Source organism: Lycorma delicatula, chromosome 2 (genome assembly GCF_047948215.1).
Source record: "Lycorma delicatula isolate Av1 chromosome 2, ASM4794821v1, whole genome shotgun sequence".
In the NCBI taxonomy this organism is placed as follows: Eukaryota; Metazoa; Arthropoda; class Insecta; order Hemiptera; family Fulgoridae; genus Lycorma; species Lycorma delicatula.
Genome location: NC_134456.1, coordinates 96,383,598 through 96,404,991, shown reverse-complemented (window position 1 = coordinate 96,404,991; position 21,394 = coordinate 96,383,598). Strand labels below are relative to the sequence as shown.

General features: G+C 27.0%; 1 protein-coding gene across 1 annotated transcript in view; it reads right to left on the bottom strand.

Moving 5' to 3' along the window:
- kdn (citrate synthase) overlaps positions 1-21,394 on the bottom strand; it is an 82,770-nt gene that overhangs the window by 7,375 nt on the left and 54,001 nt on the right. The window contains exons 3-7 of the mRNA XM_075355863.1: positions 17,051-17,248; positions 10,633-10,821; positions 8,750-8,952; positions 7,532-7,664; positions 1,447-1,650 (exon numbers count right to left, since the gene is read on the bottom strand). Of these exons, the coding sequence (XP_075211978.1) occupies positions 1,447-1,650; positions 7,532-7,664; positions 8,750-8,952; positions 10,633-10,821; positions 17,051-17,248 (927 nt within the window). The remainder of the gene's footprint in view (positions 1-1,446; positions 1,651-7,531; positions 7,665-8,749; positions 8,953-10,632; positions 10,822-17,050; positions 17,249-21,394) is intronic.

The window sequence follows — 21,394 nt, the reverse complement described above, 5'->3', positions numbered from 1 at the left end:
AAATTTTATTTAGAAACAGTACATTACTACATTTGTCAGAAAAGTACTTATTAAACAAAAAATAAACTCTTTTTTGGTTTACGTGAAAAATTTGTAAAAACTAAATTTCCTGTTAAAATTTTTTTTAAAACTGGAAATTAAACAAGAATTGTAAAACAAAAATTAATTTGAATAAATTTTTTATTAATGACAGAAATACAATAGACTATTTGAAAAATTATTATTTCAAAGTTGGCAGTAAAATAATAATAGCTGATCAACAATGTGCAATACTGCATTAGTGTTTAAATCATTCTTTAATGTATATAAGTATATTGGGAACTGTGAGCCACGCTGTCATCAGTGAAATTTTTCTGTGAATTTTAGTTTGAAGATGATCAGTTTGCCATTCAAGTAATGCCTTACTTATTTACAACAAAGGAATATGTTGATATGGTATTCATCTCGGGTGTGTGTAATGGTATGCAACAATACAATATGAAATATGTTTTTTTACAATTTAAATAATTATCTTTTTATAAGAAACTAACTAGCATGCTAAAAGAATGTATTTTTACAAAAGGAATGACAATTTGAGAACTTAAATTATAAGTCCTGATCATGTTTCTGTTTTAGCTTTTATCATGATTATTTTGATTTTTGATACAAATTGCAAACAGTATTTCAATATAATTAATAGCTTTAATGAGACCATGTATGCAAAATTAATTAACTAATGATTTAAATTTTTATAATAAGGAGTATTACTGCTACATTTATTTATGTTTTCCAACTGTTTATTAATATTGTTAAAACCTTTTTATCGACTTGAAAACCAATTTAAATATATTTTTGATCTCATTAATATGTTCTGAATAATTTTATCAACAAAGAAATGGGATTTTTTCATATATTACAAAAAAATAACATATTAAACAAATATTTTGAAATGACAGAAAAATTAAACATACAACATAATTTGATAGAAGTATAACAACAATATACTGCATTATTACTACGGGTACAGATATTTAATTCAATAAATTTGATGATAAACTGATAATACAGTTTTCATGAAAAACTTCTAACAATTTCATTTTTTGTGACATTTTTCTGCACTGGAATCAAGCCAGTGCATAATTAGCTGAATTTGGTAATGGAATAATTTTTAATAACGGTAAATTTTAGATAATAATTTGCTAAAAAACTGTATTATTTATTTTGCAATACTAATACATCAATAACACACCGATTATTTATTCTAAACCAGCATTAAAAGTTAGAACAGTTTGTTACGAAAAATTTCAACTCTGAAATACTGTTTTTGGTGTGAGAAATGCTGGCTTTATTTTTATTCTAATAACAACTAATACTAAGAATACCAAGAATGTTGAAACGGATAGGTGTTTATTTTATATAAGAAACAATTCGATTTAATACATTTAAAATTAAACACATCGATATTACCTTGAAGAGAGGATCGTTTGGCAAATGTTTCAAAGCAAACTCTCGTTGACATGTGTATCTCGGATCGGTCTTTCTAAGTACAGCATGACCATACCCAGGAACAACCTGACCGCCCTTCAATGTCTTCCAAATGAACTCTTTTAATTTATCATCTGAAACGTTGTCTCCAAGCTCACCTCTTAATTTTGATAACCAAACCAAGACCTAAAAATTAATAATTACCAAAGTAAGAATATATAATTAATCAATAGATTAACATGTAGTAAATACTGCTTTTATTTGTAATACCTAGTTTCAATGTTGAAGTTAACATAAAAAACAATTGAATAAATTACACAAAGGCTAAAAACTAAAAATAAAATAAATATGCACTTATATAAATAAATATATACTTGGACAAATGAATTATTTTAACTGTTAATAAACCATTATCTGTTTTGGGACTGTAGAAAAAATATTCATTAAAATTAACATATTTACAAGTATAGATTGCAAATGAATGCCGCTATCATTGGTTACTGGCAATGCAATGGCTAACTCTTTTGTGTCCTTTCACGATGCTATATCTCAGTACAATTTTATTCATGGTATTATACAGCATTATTCATAGTTTCCTGTATTTTAATTTCAAAAGCATTATTCCATTAAAAGAAAACAATAGATTTCATATGAGATTAAAGACTTTAAAAGTTTGCAAGATACACTTCTTAAACAATAAATGTTACAAAATGTAACTTACCTCTACATAATACCATTTTATATATTTTAAGTTTATGTGGAAGGATGCAAGTAAGTTTAACTTTTATTATAATTTTCATCCTTCAATGTCATTAATTTTTTTTTCTGCGTTTAATCTCCAGGACCACCGTTAGGTATTGCTTCAGAGGATGAGATGAATGATTTGTAGCATGTGTGAAAATGCCATGCCTGACTGAGATTTCAATCCGGGATCTCTGGATGAAAGGCTGAGATGCTACCACTCACGCCACGGAGGCCGGTTCAATGTCATTAACTGATATCAAATAGCTTTATATGATCAAATTTTAACCTAAAAATTCCTGACTGATGATAATAATACGTTTCTCCTTTTCTGGGAACAATAATGTCTTTTTGCAGGTAAATATACAAAAACTTTGCTGAAGGACAAATAACAATAGAAGCACACACTACAACTAAAAACTTGGAGTGCTTAGATTACTCAGAGCAACTTTAGAAAGTTTGTTACATTTGTTACAAACTGTAAAGGATAAACACTATAAAGTTATACTGCTTATAAGAGAGCAAAGTGCAATAAAACTATACCAAAATTTTAGTATGGTATTAGTGGCAATTAGAAAGTTACAAATACCATTACTAGAAGAACAATGTCTGAATTAGTTTAGATTTCTTTACAAATCTCAGAAATAAAAGAAAACTAAAGTATCTTTCTATGAAATATTGACTGATGTGTAAAAGTAATATCAATCCATTAAACTGAGCTTAAGATGCTTTATCTAACTCAGTCTCCATAATCAAAGTAAAGGAAAACCTGGTATAACATTTTTGATTGAAATCTCCATACGTATGTACAAAGGGGGAAAATATTGTTAAGGGTGAAATATAAAAAAAACAATGTTTCTTGACTTAGACTTGATTAGAATCTGATCTTACACATTAAGAGTTTTTCTTGACTTTTACAGAGGGAAAAATAGGAAATGATATAATAATCGTCTTTGTTTGGAATTTAGGTTACATGTGTTCAATATAATAGAGGTTAAAACTGTTTTTGCCTTCAACCAAATCCCAGGGGACTAATGGCTATCTTTTAATTTTATAATAAATTGCTCTCACTAGAATACAACTACTTTAGAAGTAAAGAAGAAAAAATCAAACTGAAAGACAAAAAGAATGAAATAACATAAAAATGTTCATTTACATATAAACATAGATAATATGTAATTAATGCTTGTGTAGTTACTGAATGATGTTTGTAGATTCTTTTGTATTGTCTTAATATTAAAAAAACCATTAACTAAACTATTCACTTTTCCCTAAACTTCTTAATTTACAATATAATATATTAGTAATCAGAACCAAAGTTTTCGACAAATCAAGTTATTTGCTTAAAGAATTTTCCAATGCAATACAGATCTTGTGATAGTATTAATTCCTTGTTGTATGAAATAAAGAAAATATTGTGATTGTGAAAAATTTCCCTTTTCAGATTTCAACGGAAATATCCATTTTGACTAGTTTTGGTGTGACATCTACACATAAATATGTTGGTATGTATGTGTGTCATATAACTCAATAACGATTAGCCATAGGATGTTAAAATTTTGGATTTACATTGCTGCAACTTCTAGCTGTGCACCTCCCCCCTTTGGATTGCAATCAACTGGACCAAAAGTGTCCGAAAAAGCCCAAAATCCAACAAATTTGGATTTTGGTTTTTTTCTTAACTGCAGTAATAGGGCGTCATTGAGAGCTTTTCAATGATATATCATAAGTGGTAGTTATTAAGGGGGAAGGCACATTGGCTCAGTTCCAACTTAATCTCCTTTTTTTAACTTTTTATTTATTTTATTTAAATATATTGATTTATTAATAATTATTAACCTCTGATTGTAAAAAAAAAATGTTTAAATTGTAATAAATTTTAAAAAAATATCAGAAGATATTAATTAAATAAAAGTTTATGTACGTTTAATTTTTTTTTTAAATGTGTATATGTAATTTAACAGGTGTACGAGAAAGTCATGTTGGTGTCCACATCAGATTTTATTTTCATGATAATCAGGATGATTGTTAGACAAAAATGTTTACATACAGCTTGTTCAAGGATTTTTTTTAAATACTTGTTTAAGAAAACTAAATAAATCATTTTTAAAACTTTATTTAAGTACAATAAACTTTATTCACTTTAAACCATTTTATTATCAACAAAGAAACAAACTTCATCATTGCTGTATGAATCACATTGTAAAAACAGTAACGTAAAGCTAATAAAATGTAAAACAACAATTGATATAAATGTTAATAGAGAAAAAATATCAGAAAAAGTCACAATGCATTTATTTTCTTAACACAAAGACTTTTTAACAAAATTATGTATATCTGTCTATATTTTTGGCTAGAAATTGTCAGAATGCTTCTATTTATCAAAATTAGCAAACTGATTAATAATTTGAATGCCAGCCATTTAATTAAAGAAGAACCTTCCCCCGATACAGCCAGCTGTTTTTAATGCACTTTAGAGCTTTTTTAAAAGTTATTAATAGCTTTACGCACTATTTTCCTAATTAAATTTAAAAAAAATTGTTTTAAATTCACAAAACAAGATAGCACATTAGCTAAAGATATAAGAAAGGGGTGTGTTTAAAGCAAATTTTTTTTGCAATTTTTTGGGTCTGTTTCAAAATAAAAATAAAGAATATGAACAAACTTAATAACTTTTGCATTAAAACTATAGCATTTATTTACTACTTTCCTACATAGCTGCCTGCAACATCAACACATTTTTCACAGCATTTTAAAAGTTTATTCATTCCCTTTTCAGGAAATTCTACCGCCAGTGAATTAAACCACACAATATCACCCTTTTTCAATTCATCGTCACTGTCAGATCTTTGTGATGCAAGCCAATGTTTAAGGTGAAGAAAAAGAAAATAACTGCCGGGATTTATGTCAGGGTTATAGGGTGGATGATTGAAGATCTTCTAAAAAAGATTTTTTAATCACCTCACTGACTGATTTAACATACGTAACATAGTAGTCAGCCGTTGTCATGTAAAATCAAAATCCTGCAGGATAGCATCCCACGTCATTTGTGTTTTATAACTCTTATAAGATTTTCTAATGTTTCACAATTTGTACGGGCATTCACAGCAGTTCCACAATCAATAAATTTGACAAGCAAGATACCCTTTTTGTTCCTAAATAAGAGTAGCTATAAGCTTCTTTACTGGACATTCTTGTTTGAACTTCTTTGGTCTAGAAGATTATGAATGCTGCCATCGCATTGACTACTGCTTTGTCTCAATGTTTGAATAAGAAATCCAGGTTTTATTTCCAGTTAACAATGCTATCAAAAAATTCATTACCTTCAATTTTGTAGTACTGCAGATATTCATGTGCTGTCCCAAGATGTTTTTCCTTGTGTGTGCCTGTTAACATCATTTTTAAAGCTCAATTTTTATGTCAACACCACCTCATAAATCAAAGATTGTGAAACATCAGACAAGTGGGACATACTGAAGTTTGGTTTTCTCAAATTTCTTTTGTTGACTTTTTCAATAAAATTATCCATTATCACTGATAACCGGTTGCTACGTTTTTCATCATGAATGTTTATACACCCTTCTCGAAACAAACAGCATCAATGACATTTTATTACATGTGTCACTTGTAATATTTGGTCCATAAATGTCACAAAATTTGCTAGAGAATTTCAGCCACAGAATGATTTTTTGCTGTAAAAAATTGGATACTTCACCGTTTGGTGGAATCACGAATTGTAGTACTCATTATAAATGAATGAATATAAACAACAAAATCATAAAACTATTGTTGCTAATAGCTGACTATTATTTGAAATAAGTGAGCTACACAAGAACCATCTATTTACATCATATATATAGGTAGGAAATTCAAAACAGAACTTAGAACACAGTTTGTATATTTACAGGTTAACAAATGAAAAAAAAATTATATACAAATGATTAATAATATTTTGGGATTCCATGTATAATGGATCTATATCGGTTTCAGATCCTCATCACTATTATTTAAACAATCGGTCCAAAATTGCATTATCATCAACAGGCTTGTTCATTATATTACTTCCAAAGTCAACAACAAAATAATATTTCTACCAGCTGTTGTTTAAAATATTTATTCTGATGAGTTTTCCAATTAATGCTGTCTTTTCTACATAGGCTATAACTAATTTTGAATGACATCTCAAAGATTTCAAAGTGCAATATTTTGAAGGAATTTATTACAAACCATACAAAATGTGAGCAAGATGTTACATTACATTTTTGGAATTTTTCATGAAATCGCTGCTTAGCAGTTAGAAAATAAAGAGTAAAGCTATAAAAAAAGTACTTAATATTCAAATTTTATTCAAAACAACAGGTGGGAATCTTTTATGAAATTGATGTAATAAAATGCTGTGTATATGTTAACAGTGTTTACTGAATGGACATATTTGAGTACCAAGTAATCATCAATCTATTATGTAACAATACATGTTTGTATTTGTATTTGAAACCTTCAATCAAGAAACAACTATTTTAACAGAAACTGCCGAATGATAAAATCTTATGTTATGGTGAGAAACAATGAATAAAATGTTACATACTTTGAGTATTTGTTAGAATTTAGGACTGTTTTGTTTTATACTTGAATCAAAATGAAAGTTAAAATTCTTATTCACCAAACTAAGATCTACTGATTACTAACTCGCCAAAATTTAAAAGAGAAGACTTTAAGGAAATAAATTTTTAAGTATATTTCATATAATTTGAATGTTTTAATTACTACTTATTACCACCACTGTACCTTAAGTGTTTGTAACTGATTTTCAATAGCAACCATACGTGGTTGCTCAAGAAATTATTTGGTATAAAATAAAGACAATTAGAATTATTTGCACAGCAAAAATAATCCTTTTTAATTTCTGTTTAAGATATATACTATATTTAGTTATTTTTGCTGTATGTAATTTTATTGATTTTAAAGTTTTAAATAAATACAGCAAAAAAGTTAAGAGTTTACAAGTTGGATTTTATTTCATAGAAATTAAAACTCGAAATATCATCTGTAAGATATATGCACACAAAACAGCTATTATGATAAAACATCATTGTTACAAGAGTGAAAATTTTACTTTGTCTTTACGGGATTTAGCCTAATAGGCAAAATTATAATTACGAGCAGGAAATTGTTATAACTGGTAATGCTGTAAACAAGTTTTGCTGTAACTTCTATTTCAAAACTCCAGTTTTTCTAAAAGGTAAATAAACATTTGTATTTTTACAATATAAACAAGAAATAAACGCTAATAAAACAATGTAACAAAATTATTAAAAAAAAATATTACCTCCTGGTTAGCCAAACCGTGCAATGGACCGGCCAGACCATTTAAACCAGCAGCAAATGAAAGGTAAGGATCAGATAGCGCAGACCCTACAAGATGCACTGTGTGAGCAGAGACATTACCTCCTTCGTGGTCACTGAAAGTTTTAAACAATAAAACTGTGAAACTCTTTATAAACTAGTACAATACATAATAAATCAGTTAGATGTACAAACACTGTATTTTTACTAAGTACTAATGAAGAAGGATGTACAACATATTAAACATATTGTGGTATTTGGAGGAAACACCTGGACAAGTATAAAGAATTCTAACAGGGTAGAAGATATGGAAATGTTAGTATTATAATAGATGACAGAAGATATGGAAATGTTAGTATTATAATAGATGACAGAAGATATGGAAATGTTAGTATTATAATAGATGACAGAAGATATGGAAATGTTAGTATTATAATAGATGACAGAAGAAAGAACAACAAAATAAGTACTACTAGAAGAGGAGAACTCTGAATGAAACAAATTGAATTAGACCATAATTCTAGGATTAGTTTAAGATGGCTTGGATGTGTTAGAAGAATGGAAGTAATCGAATAACAAAAGGGAGCTTTAGAACAAAAACATTAAAATGTTCTAAAACAAAAAATGGAAATTGAGGAATTTTGTCTTGAAATAGGAAAAGAATGAAAGTAACTAATTCATTAGAAATTTACTCATCATAGAGACTACTTTCTTTCAAACTGTAGATTTGAAGGAGAAAAGTTTTTCTTAAAAAAGTAAGAGGAAGAAAAATTTTCTTTTTATAAATAGTAACAACTTTTCTCAAACTTGATCTTCAATCCTGAAATTTGCCTTATTTTATTCAATAAGTGTCAGGTACGTGAAAAACAGCTGATTATACCTCAGCTGCGGTTTGAGATTTTGACTGAAAATAGTGCTACATGATGATATGAAAAAAAGAATTCTGATGGACATAACTGTACATCTAAAAAACCTTCAATTTAATGTCAAATCGTGTTAAATTGAAATTAATGCAACAATTAATCAGAAAATTGAACAATGTAATTTCTCTTACAATATTAAAACAATTGCTCTTAAAATAAATGTTACATGGTAAAATATTATACAATATTCTTTCTATATACAAATTATGATATATGAACACAAACAATGCACATTTAATTATTAATTAAAGACACAAAAATTTAAGTTTCTCAAATACCTGTGAATCGTTAGGTACAGCCTCATAAGTTCAGTGAATACGGGATTATCACTACATCCCAACATACTTGTGAAGTTAGCACTCCAATCTTTATTTGTATCGATCGCTCCAACTCCTTTACCATCTTTATATGTATTACGGTAAATAGTGGCAGCAACAACTGGTAATTTAGCGATAAGGTCCATGGCATCTTCATATATATACTGTATCAACATAAAACTTAAGTTAAAATAGCTAACAGACAAATCTCCCAAACTTCAAGATCCTATTACTTTAACTCTCTTTAAATTAATGGACTGACTGACCTTGCAGTGTCTTCTATAATAATTTTTAACAGGGCGTTCTTGAAAATAAATCATTGATTTGGGGGCTGCTTGCTGGGAGTTTTTATTTAAAAAAAATTACACATTTATAAAGACTTCTTACTGGTAATGAATACTAACATTCATAATATTAGGTTTGTTATTAAACTAAAGTTGTAGATTACTCTAAGAATACAATATATTGTTTTACAAAAAATTAATGAATTTAGATATAAAAAAATGAAACATCAATAAATAAAAATTTTTTTAATAAAGACATATACTGAAATTTATTCATTTTCCAGGAATTTAAATTAACATACCAGTTACAAGATTATTTGCTTATTATTATTAATATATAATACGTTGAGATTATTTTAAACTAATCAGATATCTCTAAACGGTTTTTATTTACAATAAAATAATAAAATTATTATGTATAGTATTACGTTATCAGTGCAGACTTAAGATTGTTAACGCATATGTTTTTAAATAAAGGCTTTAGCAAATAAATTTATAGATCAATATATATTATTTTTACATTTTAATATTTCTTCTAAAAAATGATATGTGCAACCTAAAAGGAATACACAAGATTTAAAAAGGTCTTAAAACTGATACAGTAAGAATAAGATAATTTTCTAAAGACCGTTTATCTCGGTACAATATAGTTTCTTTATACATAAAAGTTTTTAAAGGTATGAAGTTCTTATATGATCAAATTATAAACCAAAATTTAAACATATATTTTTATATAAATATTTCTACAACTATAAAATAACTTCAACAAACAAGAAAGTAGAATCGAGCATATTGTAGTAGTCTACGTAAAAAAATTGATCGTTTCATATTCTGCACACGTCATATTCACACAGAGGAAATCAATACTTACAATCTTTTGGACCAAGGGTCTCTTAAAAGAAATGCAATAGATACCATGAAGCTTATCATGAAAAGAGGTAAATCCTCGCTTTGTAGAAGCAGGGATTTACCTACTTCTGCCTATGCAGCAACATCAAAAAAAAATTTATTATTTTTTTTACATAAATGATATGTAGTTTATAACATTATATAAAGTATTATTTATAAAAATATATACTGCTGTTGTAAATTAATCAAACTGTCTGACTATTTCTGAAAATACACTAAGTTCAGTGAATACGAGATTATCACTATATCCCAACATATTTGTGAAGTTAGCACTCCAATCTTTATTTGTATCGATTGCTCCAACTTCTTATTTATTTTATGTTTAATAACAAACATAGCATTAAAATAGAATAAATAAACAACAGAAAAAGAAAATTGAAAATATTATAATTTACCTCATTAGAAAACTAATTTAATTAAATATAATGTTAATGGTTGAATAAAAAAAAAAAGTAAATGAACTACTTAGAGCAGTTTGTTGACGAATATTATATAAATAGCAAAAAGCATGTTTTAATAAAAACATTTTTATTATGGTTCAAGGATAATATTCTTACAACTAGTGATTAAAGTATGAGATAATAATTAATATAATAATAATATTGTACAGCTATAATAACTAGTAAAATTATGAAATAAAAAACAACTTGCCTCCCAGTATTTGGTTTTATGAACACCATTTGAATATGCTTGAGCGAATTTACTTTCAGAATTTAATGCAGTCACAGCACAACTAAGCTGAGACATAGGGTGAAGGTCGGTAGGGAAATTATTTAACATAGTTACAACATGAGGTGGGATCTCGGCTCTAGTAGCCCATTCCTTGGATAACGCTGCCACCTGAAAAAAAGTAATATGAATCGACTAAAATATATAGAACATACACACAAATTTACTCTCATCTAATTATACTTTAAAACATAAAGGATCAATAAATCATGATATACTATAAGTTTACAATTAAAATCTGAGGAAAAAACCTGAAGAAAACCATTTACAGAAAAAGTAATAAAAATTAAAATAAAAGTAATTATCTTAAATTAGTAATACCGCAAGTTAAAAAAAAATTTAACAAAAAAAGTAATTTCATAAATACAATCATCAGATACTAAATTTACTTATAAATAAAAGTACGGTCATCTAGCATGAGGCTGCATCAACTTACCAGAGACTATTACAAACCGGTATACAAAACCACTCAACACTAGAGAGATGGACAAGAATGAAGCATTCATGAAGCCTCTTGAAAGATCAACAATGTAAACAAGATACAGCAATAAATTACAATAATTAATTTATGTTAGTTTTATGGGTTTACATAAGAAGATAGCATCATTAATTTTGAACATCTTATTTCTACTTTATAAAATTCAAGCTATAAATATAATGTTTCCTTTAATTTACAATTAATTAAAATATCTACTCACAGGCTTTATTTAATGCATTGTAAAATTTTATTAAAGCGATTACACAAGATTATTTGAAACCAAAATGAAAGGTACCAAATTTTTACAAAATAAGAATACATTAAGTACTAAAGTACTTTTATTAATGAAATTTATTTTGATTTTCTAATGAAATTTTTTTACTGACTTTTCACCACCCTACATTTAGAAGTCCAAAATTTTTTTTAAGAGTAAAATAAAAAAAGCAAATGTTTTCAGTGAATCAAAAAAACTATCACTAATTAAAATATTATTTCAGTAGTTATTCTATACTGATCTCTGTGATTGAGTGGTAGCACCTCAGCCTTTCATCCAGAGGTCCCAAATATAAATCTTGATCAGGCTTGACATTTTTCATATATATATATATATTTTTTTTTTAACAGGCCTATTCTATTATACTCTTCTGTCTAAATCCTGCTGGTTATTTACTATGAATAACATAATTTTAAAATTTTAATTAAAATCACAATAAACAAATCACAATTAAACAAATTTAATTACAATCACAATAAACAAGAATAACATAATTTTAACAATTTAAATTAATCACAATAAACAAGTTACCATAAATAAATTTCTGTTATAACATACTTAAGTTTCCAATTCATATGTTACTGTTCTTTGAAACTTGATAAATGAAAATTCATTCTTAATGTTTTGTGACATTAATTTTTTGCAATTCTTTTATCCTACTGTTTTTTTATTAAGCAAAATAAGTTTTAAAAATTACGTACGTGGGATTATAGTTCAAATTTTTTAACTTCTCAGGACAGGAGTCCTAAGCTACATTTTCACATAGTTAAGATTACTGGATGTACAAACATGTCAAGAAGGCTTTAAAATTATTCTACTGGCTTGTTCACCAGACTTACAAAAGTTTTACCTATATCATTTTTGTATTTACATTTTTTATTCAACATTTTTAGAAATTATATTCTAACAGAGTCAAAATTGTTAAATTTAAGATCACAACAAATTTTAGTGGATAAGCAGAATGAAAAATAAAATGATTTACCTTTTAATTTTTTTTTTCATAATTACCAGGTTTTAATCAGAAATTGTTGAAACAATGATAAAGAATAATTCCAATGGAATCTCTCCTTAACTGACCTGGATCCAATATAGACTCGTCAACAATTTGAAATGTTTGATGGAATAGTATAAACGTAATAGAAAAGTATTTTTCATTACTTTTAGTTACAATTAGCAATAAATTGATGCATAAAATGTGAAACTAAAGTTGAAAACTATGCAAAAAAAAGCTGTCAAAGTATTGCTCAGGATTTTTTTTTAGGAATCAGATAATGGTCACATTCAGCTTGGTTGCTTTCAAATAATTCATCAATATATTACTATGCATTATTATGTATGTATGTTATGTGTGTGTGTGTGTGTGTGTGTGTGTGTGTGTGTGTGTGTGTGTGTGTGTGTGTGTGTGTGTGTGTGTGTGTGTGTGTGTGTGTGTGTGTGTGTGTGTGTGTGTGTGTGTGTGTGTGTGTGTGTGTGTGTGTGTGTGTGTGTGTGTGTGTGTGTGTGTGTGTGTGTGTGTGTGTGTATATAAATATATACACATAGTATTTGTCTATAGTACTACATACCACAATATATTAACATGTAGCCTTTGATCTTTAACAATTTGATTCAGTAGCTATCATACCTGCTGTAATGTATGGCACAATGCTGTTCTAGTTGAAAGTATGAGGATTATTCTGTAGGGACTAACATATTACCACATGTAAAATCTTTGATCAAATCCATTTCTCTAATAAATATATTTAATAATTACGACATTGATGAGACTGTAGAACTACAGACTCATTTCAAAGCAATGTGCAGCATTTCATATTTTTATGTAAAACAAACATTAAATTAATGTTGATGTTTTTATATTGCAAGTTTATGCAAAAGGATCTGATGATTCATTAATGAAAACGGGTCAGATGTGAATATATTTAAAAGTTTTATATTATTGAAAATTAAAAATTTATATTGTTTAGAGAGATACATTGGTATCCAATAAATTTATTCATTAGATATATATTACATGGCCCAGAGAGATACATTGGTATCCAATAAATTTATTCATTAGATATATATTACATGGCCCTCATGCCATTCATCAGTTTTTTGTTATTATTTACATTGAAATACATAAATAATACGTTATATTATTAAAAAAAAATTTGTTTTTTTTAAAAATATAAATTATATTAATAATAATAATAATAATAATAAAACAAAAAAATTAATTTTTTTTTGACATGGAAAGGAAGTAATGACCACAGCAATCGATGTCTCTAAAACCTCTAATTGAATTAATGCCCTCCCCCCTAATTGAATTTAACCAATATAACCTCAAAAACTTTTTTTCTTACATTTCCATATTGTTATATTTACTGATTTTATGAACATGTTTGAAATTTGTCTAGAAATACATTTTTTACGCACGTTTCTTTATCTATCTCGGTCTTTTTATTAAACGCATATAAAAATGATGCATTTGAATAGATATGTTATCTTTATAGAAAAATTAAACTATGTGTGATATTACTGACTTTATAATTTTTTTCTGTTGCAATACTAAATGAATCAAAAGAAATATTATTTTAATATGCATTAAACAATTTTGTCTTACAAATATACATACTTCAGCTTTTCCTCATTTTGCTTATCAGCATTTTTTTTTTTTAATATTGTTAATCTGTTATATGGTAACTGATAATCATGATTATATTATCTCCTAACTCCCATTATTTCAAACTATTTTGACTAAATATGTGCTCTTTTTCAATAAATTAAAAAAAAAATGTATACATAAATTTCATTTTTATTTTACACATTCATAAATTTTATAACTTAAAAGAGCAATGGTCCAATAATTTTCATATTGTTACTGATTTCCCTTTTTTAAAAGTAAATTATTAACATATGTACTATATATATAAATATTTACTTTAATTTTTTTATTGATTAGTTTGCTATTAGGCCATATAGTTCTCAAAATTGTAAACAAAAATTACATTCTAAGTAATAATTGGCCCTGATAATTTTGTGACACTTGCTTAATCTTCTGATCCCTTTTGTTCTTCATTTCATAAAATGAAATCCTACACATTTTTATACATCTCTTATTACATTATAACTTATCACCTTGTAGATTGAGTTCTTCTTCACTACAATTATAAGGCTAAATTAAAACGATTTTCAAAATACTCAGTCCGTTATGCTTCTTTATTCATAGCAATTTTGTTATTTTTATAAGTGAGGTTGGTTCTTTTTGTTACGCTTCATTTCTTTCATTTTTAACAGTTCTTAACTTCTTTTAAAGTATTTCTCAAGTAATTTCAATTAAATTATTGTGTCATAACAAATCGCTTTTTATTTACAGAACACTAATTCCAGTTCAATCAATCTCTGTACTTTTTTAACTAATCTACACTGATAATGCATATTAAAAATTGAACAATTAAAAGTTTATAGTGTGTTCATCAATTATAGATAATAAGAATATTAACTGTTTGAAGACAATAATTCAAAGAAACATTAAAAATGAAATAGATAGCAGAGTTGAGGTAAAATGACATTTTCATTTTTTTCATCCACTCTAGATAAGTACAGATAAAAAAACACAGAGCCACTTCAGATATTTTGAAATGTTGATCAGCTTACATTAAACAGTAAGCAACTTTTATACATAAATACCATAATAAGATAAAAGTTTTAAGTACCAAATACAATAATAGAGTTTTAAGCTTTATTTTACCATAAACTGTCATGGATGCACTGAAGTGCAACAAAAATTATTTTTGATATGGCATGGAATTACAATTGAAGACATTGAAATTTTAGCACGATTTTAATGTTAATTACTTCTATCTCTTTCATATAACATATTAAATTATCTAAAATTAAATATTAATTTTTTCCTATTAAAACATATAATATAAACGAAATTCATTTTTGTTACTGATCATTTTTAATGTTGTTCAAGTATTTATTATTTTGTTGTGATTAAAGGATCGAGTAAAATTCATTAAGAAATAAATTGAAAGTAGATTTCAATAAAAAATAATTAAACTGTGTTATAAATAAATAGCATCCGAATTTCAATAATGGTCAACATCAGTAATTTCACTTAAAGAAGAAGCTTAAAGCAAATTATTTGCTCACTTTAATTTATCTAAGCTGAAATTAAAGAACTCTGTAAAATAAGTACTTCATACTTTCTTTTTTAAAATGAAACGGTAATCTTATAATTTAATCATATCTTTATTTATAGTAGAAAAATTTAAATATTACTTACATATTTTATTTAAAGTGCAATTTTATTAGTTATGTAAATAAATAAATTTGAACAACTTTGAGGTTCTTTCAAATACTCTTTGTTATAATTATGTGAAATAAAAATAGTTTTTATTTAAATACCCAAATTCAGATAATTAATTATTAGTAAGACTTAAGCATTAATCACATTTGAAATATTTTTTTAACGTGCCAATAGACACATGGTATTTAAAATATATGTAATTTATTAACATTTAATTAAATCAGTTGCTGAAAAAAAAGAAACGACCTTACCTTTTGTTGTTTCTGAATTATTTATGAAGTAGCTCCTTGTTTTTTTCCTCTTGGATGAAAGGATCAACTTTTTTAGCTTCCTTTCTCAAGATTTTGAACATACTCGATTTGAATTTATTCATAAATCCTACTATTACATGAGTAATGGATTTCATATAATCACCAGATTATTAAATATTATAAATGAAATTAAATCTAATAGCAAACAAGGAGATGGTTGACAGTTCAAATAAAGAGATTTAAAAGGTTGTATGACAATGGGATTAGTGATGTCGTAAAACTTGCATCACTGCTATTTATCTGAAACTTTATATTTTATTAGCAATTAACTATCCTGAAATCTTAAAATAGGCAGATCCATTTTAAAAAGTGAAAATTTAAGTGAAAAATAATTCCAAACCTTTAGAAGCTCCAAAAGATCAGAATCATAGTTTAAAATAAAGTTTCTTTGTTAGATTACAGTGCAGCCTTAATTCATAGATTACTGCATTAAAAAATCAAAATCAGGAAACACAACCTCCAACAAACGTTCCTTAATCTTTACATTTAATCCATTTAAAGATTATTATTATGTTCACTATTAAAAACAAAAATTTGGCCAGTGTTACTAGATTTTTTATTGGCAGTTAACACATTAAACAAAACAAAAATTTATATCAACCTTTCAATTCTATTTTTTTAAATTTTTCCACAAAGTTATTAAAAACGTTTTTACTTCACGTCAGTATTCTACAGTGCTCTCTGATGTAACAAAATACAAATTTTTTTAAAAATTCTCTTGAAGTAATTTAACTCTGCAAGAATTAAATCTACATTAATATAAAAAATTAAATGTTTGAAAGAAGTATTAATTAAGTTTCATAAACTTTAGTGTAACAAAGTTTAAATTTCAATTTTTTTAATCAATATTTTAAATACACCGTAATTAAATTAATAACTTCTTAAAGAATTAATAACTCATATTCTAATATAGTTATAAAAGTATCAGTCACACACACACACACACACCCTCAGTAATTTTTCAATTATTTTTCTTTTTATACCTGAGCATCATTTGGTACATCCCCTGTAATTAAAAGCCAGAAGAGACCTTCTGGTAAAGGTTCTTCACCACCATTTGCTTTTGGCAGCACTTTTTGACATTCAGGTATTGATAAACCACGGAATCGAATACCTTCATCAGGATCGAGGACAGATGTTTCACATACTAATCCTTTAATTCCTCTCATCCCACCGTACATCTGAAAAAAAAATGTTTTAAATAAATTCATCTTTTTTTCTTTTTATTAATTAGATGACAGAAAATATGATCTGTATATTTTACTAATAGCAGAAATTACAGGCAAATAAAGTAATTGAAGTAACAACTTCAATTGTTAAAAATTTGTGCAACAAGAAGAACAATTGCTAATATTTACAGGAACCAAGGAACTTGCAATCCTTCGATACCAATCACTTATCGTATTAATTTGAAAGAGACATTCAATATGATGAAAGATGTTCTTGAAAAAATAAATTATAAAAAACATAGCTGGAACATATGTGATGATTTGAAAGTTGTAGCTATTTTGTTAGGCATGCAGTTAGGCTATACTATGTTTTCTTTGCGAACGGAACAGCCGAGCTAGGGATAAACATTATGTTTCCAAAGAGTGGAAGAAACAAAACAACTTAACTGCAAATGGGAAAAATATTATTCATGAGCCCTTAGTTGAACCCAAAAAAATATTTTTACCCCCTCTCAATATCAAGCTAGGACTAATGAAAACTTTTGTAAAAGCAACAAAGAAGGATAGTCCCAGATTTTTGTAAATAAGACAGAAATTTCCAAATGTAAGTGAAGGAAAAATTAAAGAAGGAATATTTGTTGGTCCTCAAATAAAAAAGTCGGTCAAAGATGATGTATACTCAACGTTAAATAATGTAGGAAGAACAGCTTCGGCTCCATTTAAAGATGTTTATAAAAGTTTCTTGGCCAAAAATTACCACGATATTTTTAATCAACTTCTAACTTCATACAGAGCTATGGGATGTAATATGTCTTTGAAAATAGATTTCCTCCACTCACATCTGGATTTTTTCCTGACAACCTCTAAGACATAAGTGGCAAACATGGTGAAAATTTTCACAAAGACATTTCAGTGATGGAAAGCCGCTATAAACGGAAACGGGATACTAACATGTTAGCCGATTACTATTGGACATTAATTCAAGATGTACCTGAGGCTATTTATAAAAGAAAAGCATCAGCGGAATCATTCTAACACAGGTATGGCCGTGTAAAATTATAAATTTTACAGATTTTAACTATATTTTTCCCTTAATTTTTTTTTTGAGGCATAATTTATTTAAAACTAAGGGTGATAGAAAAATTGTATTTACAGATCTGTAATGCATGCAAAAAAGCAATTAAAGAAATGGTATCTCACTTAGAGAAATATTAAAAAACTTTTGTTTTTGTCTATCAGTGTAATCAAAAAATATAAGAAAGAAGCCGTAATACAAAAGGGAGTCCAACAAGGATGTTCCCTATCCTCGTTACTTTTTAGCAGTTAATGATATTAAAGAACAATTTAGATTCAAAAATTTAGAGTAACAGTGCAAGGTGGAAAGATAAAGATGCTATGATTTGCTGATATAGTAATCCTAGCTGAGAATAATAAAGATTTAGAAGAAACAACAAATGGCATGGATGAAGTACTATGCAAGAACTACAGCATGATAATAAACAAGAACAAAATGAAAGTAATAAAATTTAGTAGATATAATGTAGATGGACCACTGAATATAAAAATAGGAAGAGAAAAGATTATAGAGGTAGAAGAATTCTGTTATTTGGGAAGTAGAATTACTAAAGATGGATGAAGCAGGAGTGATATAAAATGCTAAATAGCACAGGTGAAACAAGTTTTCAGTCAGGAATATAATATGCTTACATCAAAAATGAATTTAAACACTAGGAAAACATTTTTGAAAGTATATGTCTGGAGTGTAGCTTTATATGTTAGTGAAACTTGGACGATCAGAGTACCTGAGAAGAAAAAATTAGAAGCTTTTGAAATATGGTGCTATAGGAGAATGTTAAAAATCAGATGGGCAGATAAAGTGACATATGAAGAGGTGCGGCAAATTGATAAAGAAAGAAGCATTTGGAAAAATAAAGTTAAAAAAAAGACAGACTTATAGGCCGAATTAAGACATTAAGAAGAAGAATTAAGACATTACAGAATTAAGGCATACTTGAATAGTCGCTTTGATATTGGAGAGACAGATAGATGGGGAAAATTGTGCAGGCAGGCAATGTTTAGAGCATGTAAAAAAAATTATTAGGGATGTAGAATGTAGGGGTATACCAAAATGAAACCACTGGCACTAGATAGGGAATCTTGGAGAGCTGCATCAAAGCGGTCAAATGACTGAAAACAAAAAAAATTATCCATTTCACAAATAATATACTTTATTATGAAAGCATATGTGACACAAACACACACACACACACACACATGTACAGAAACAATTAAAATATAATATTTTCAATTCCAGTGAGAATTTTTTTTTATTTAGAGAAATGATAATGCTTGCTATGTTATGCGTAACTTAGAATGTAATCAACACGTAACACAGCATTCATTAAGTTACCACTTCAAAATTTCTTTAATGCTTTCCCGCAAATGAGAAAATATGTTTAATGAACTGCTAGTTAAAAAGCAAACAAATTACGTTCCATTGCTGTACAATCATCTGCACGTGTTATAAAATAAACATTTTTTGTTACAAGATTCTAAAACATTAAAACAAGATAAAACAATCATGTTAAAATCTAATATAACAAATCTTTACACCACAGTATATAACTAAATCTTTACTTATTTTTCTAACACATATAAAAGCTGCTATTAATGCTCCAAAACCAAAACTTAGAATAAGGAATGAAATAGAATTAACAACAGCACTTATAAAAGAAATGAACATGAATTATTAAGAAATTTTTTTATGGCTGCGATACATACTGCCTACATACTGATACTTCTGTTGTTTTCAATCTTCATTACAAATGTGTAAAGTCTGTATCTGATCTAAAGATCCAAACACCACACCAGGCAAAGAAAATAAACAAAACGAGAAGTGAACAGAAATATTTTTGGCACAGATATGAATGGGGGGGAAAAAAAAACAATTTCAGGATAAATATTTAATATTAAAAATACAAGAAAAAGTTACAGAATATTGTAATACATATATTTTATAAACCTGTGGGACTTGAACACAGCTGCAGGTACACAATAACAATAGCAGTTAAAAACTAACAAATAATGGTATTTCAAAAAAGAAGATGGATAAACTTGTGTAATGTAAAAAATTGTTTTAAGGCCCAAATAAAATGGTAAACTGCACTACTTAACCTAAAGATTTTGTAAAATCTGAAATACCTCAAGAGAAAAAAAAATTACACAAGATATTAAGGTGTTGCCTCAGGACTTGACTAATTAGACAGCTGAACTGAGAGACAGAACGTACATGTAACTGTAAAATAGTGATAAAATATTTATCTTTAATGTTATCATCTGTCTATAATTGATCACAGATGGATAATTTGTTACCCAAAAAAAATCTGACAAAATGTTTAATAAGTATATTAACTGTGGATTTTTATTGTTTGAAGATCCCTAATATTATAGAAAATAAAAACTACATTTACTGAAGTAATGAGGAAATAAATGAACACGAGCAAAAATAATGCTACACTTTGAGAACTAACACACAGAAAATGTTATAATAACAATAATAAAGAAAAGAATAAAGAGCTTGACAGTGGTTACGATTCTAAAAAAATCAATCAGCAGTTTATAAATGATCTGTATCATAAAATCAAACTTATAAACTTGCTTTCATCATTAACTTAAAAAAGGTGAATTTATCTTTTGCCAAATAAATGAGCTGCAAAGAAAGATAAATAACTGAAACTGTACTAACAGTTTATTAGTTGTAACAATCAAAATAAAGATTAGTTTTACCTTCGCATTATAACTTTTACATTTATAATTGTTCATAATGATTGCTACCAAAAGAATAAATGAAAACAATTTAGAGTGAAGATATATGGATAAACCAGCATTAATATCCGTCAAAAAATATTTCTAGCATAAATTATAAAGAAAGCTATAGGATGATATTGGATTTGTAGTAAGATATTACCTGTCAGAACTGAAAATAAATAAGGCTGGTACTTTATCTGTACATGTATATAACACGTACATAAATTCTATATTTAAATAATTCATTGTAACAAACATCATAATTTAAATAACAAAACTCATATTTTATGCAATCTACTAATAAGTAATAAGAAAAGTAAGTTTTTCTTTATCAAATGAAACTATATTACT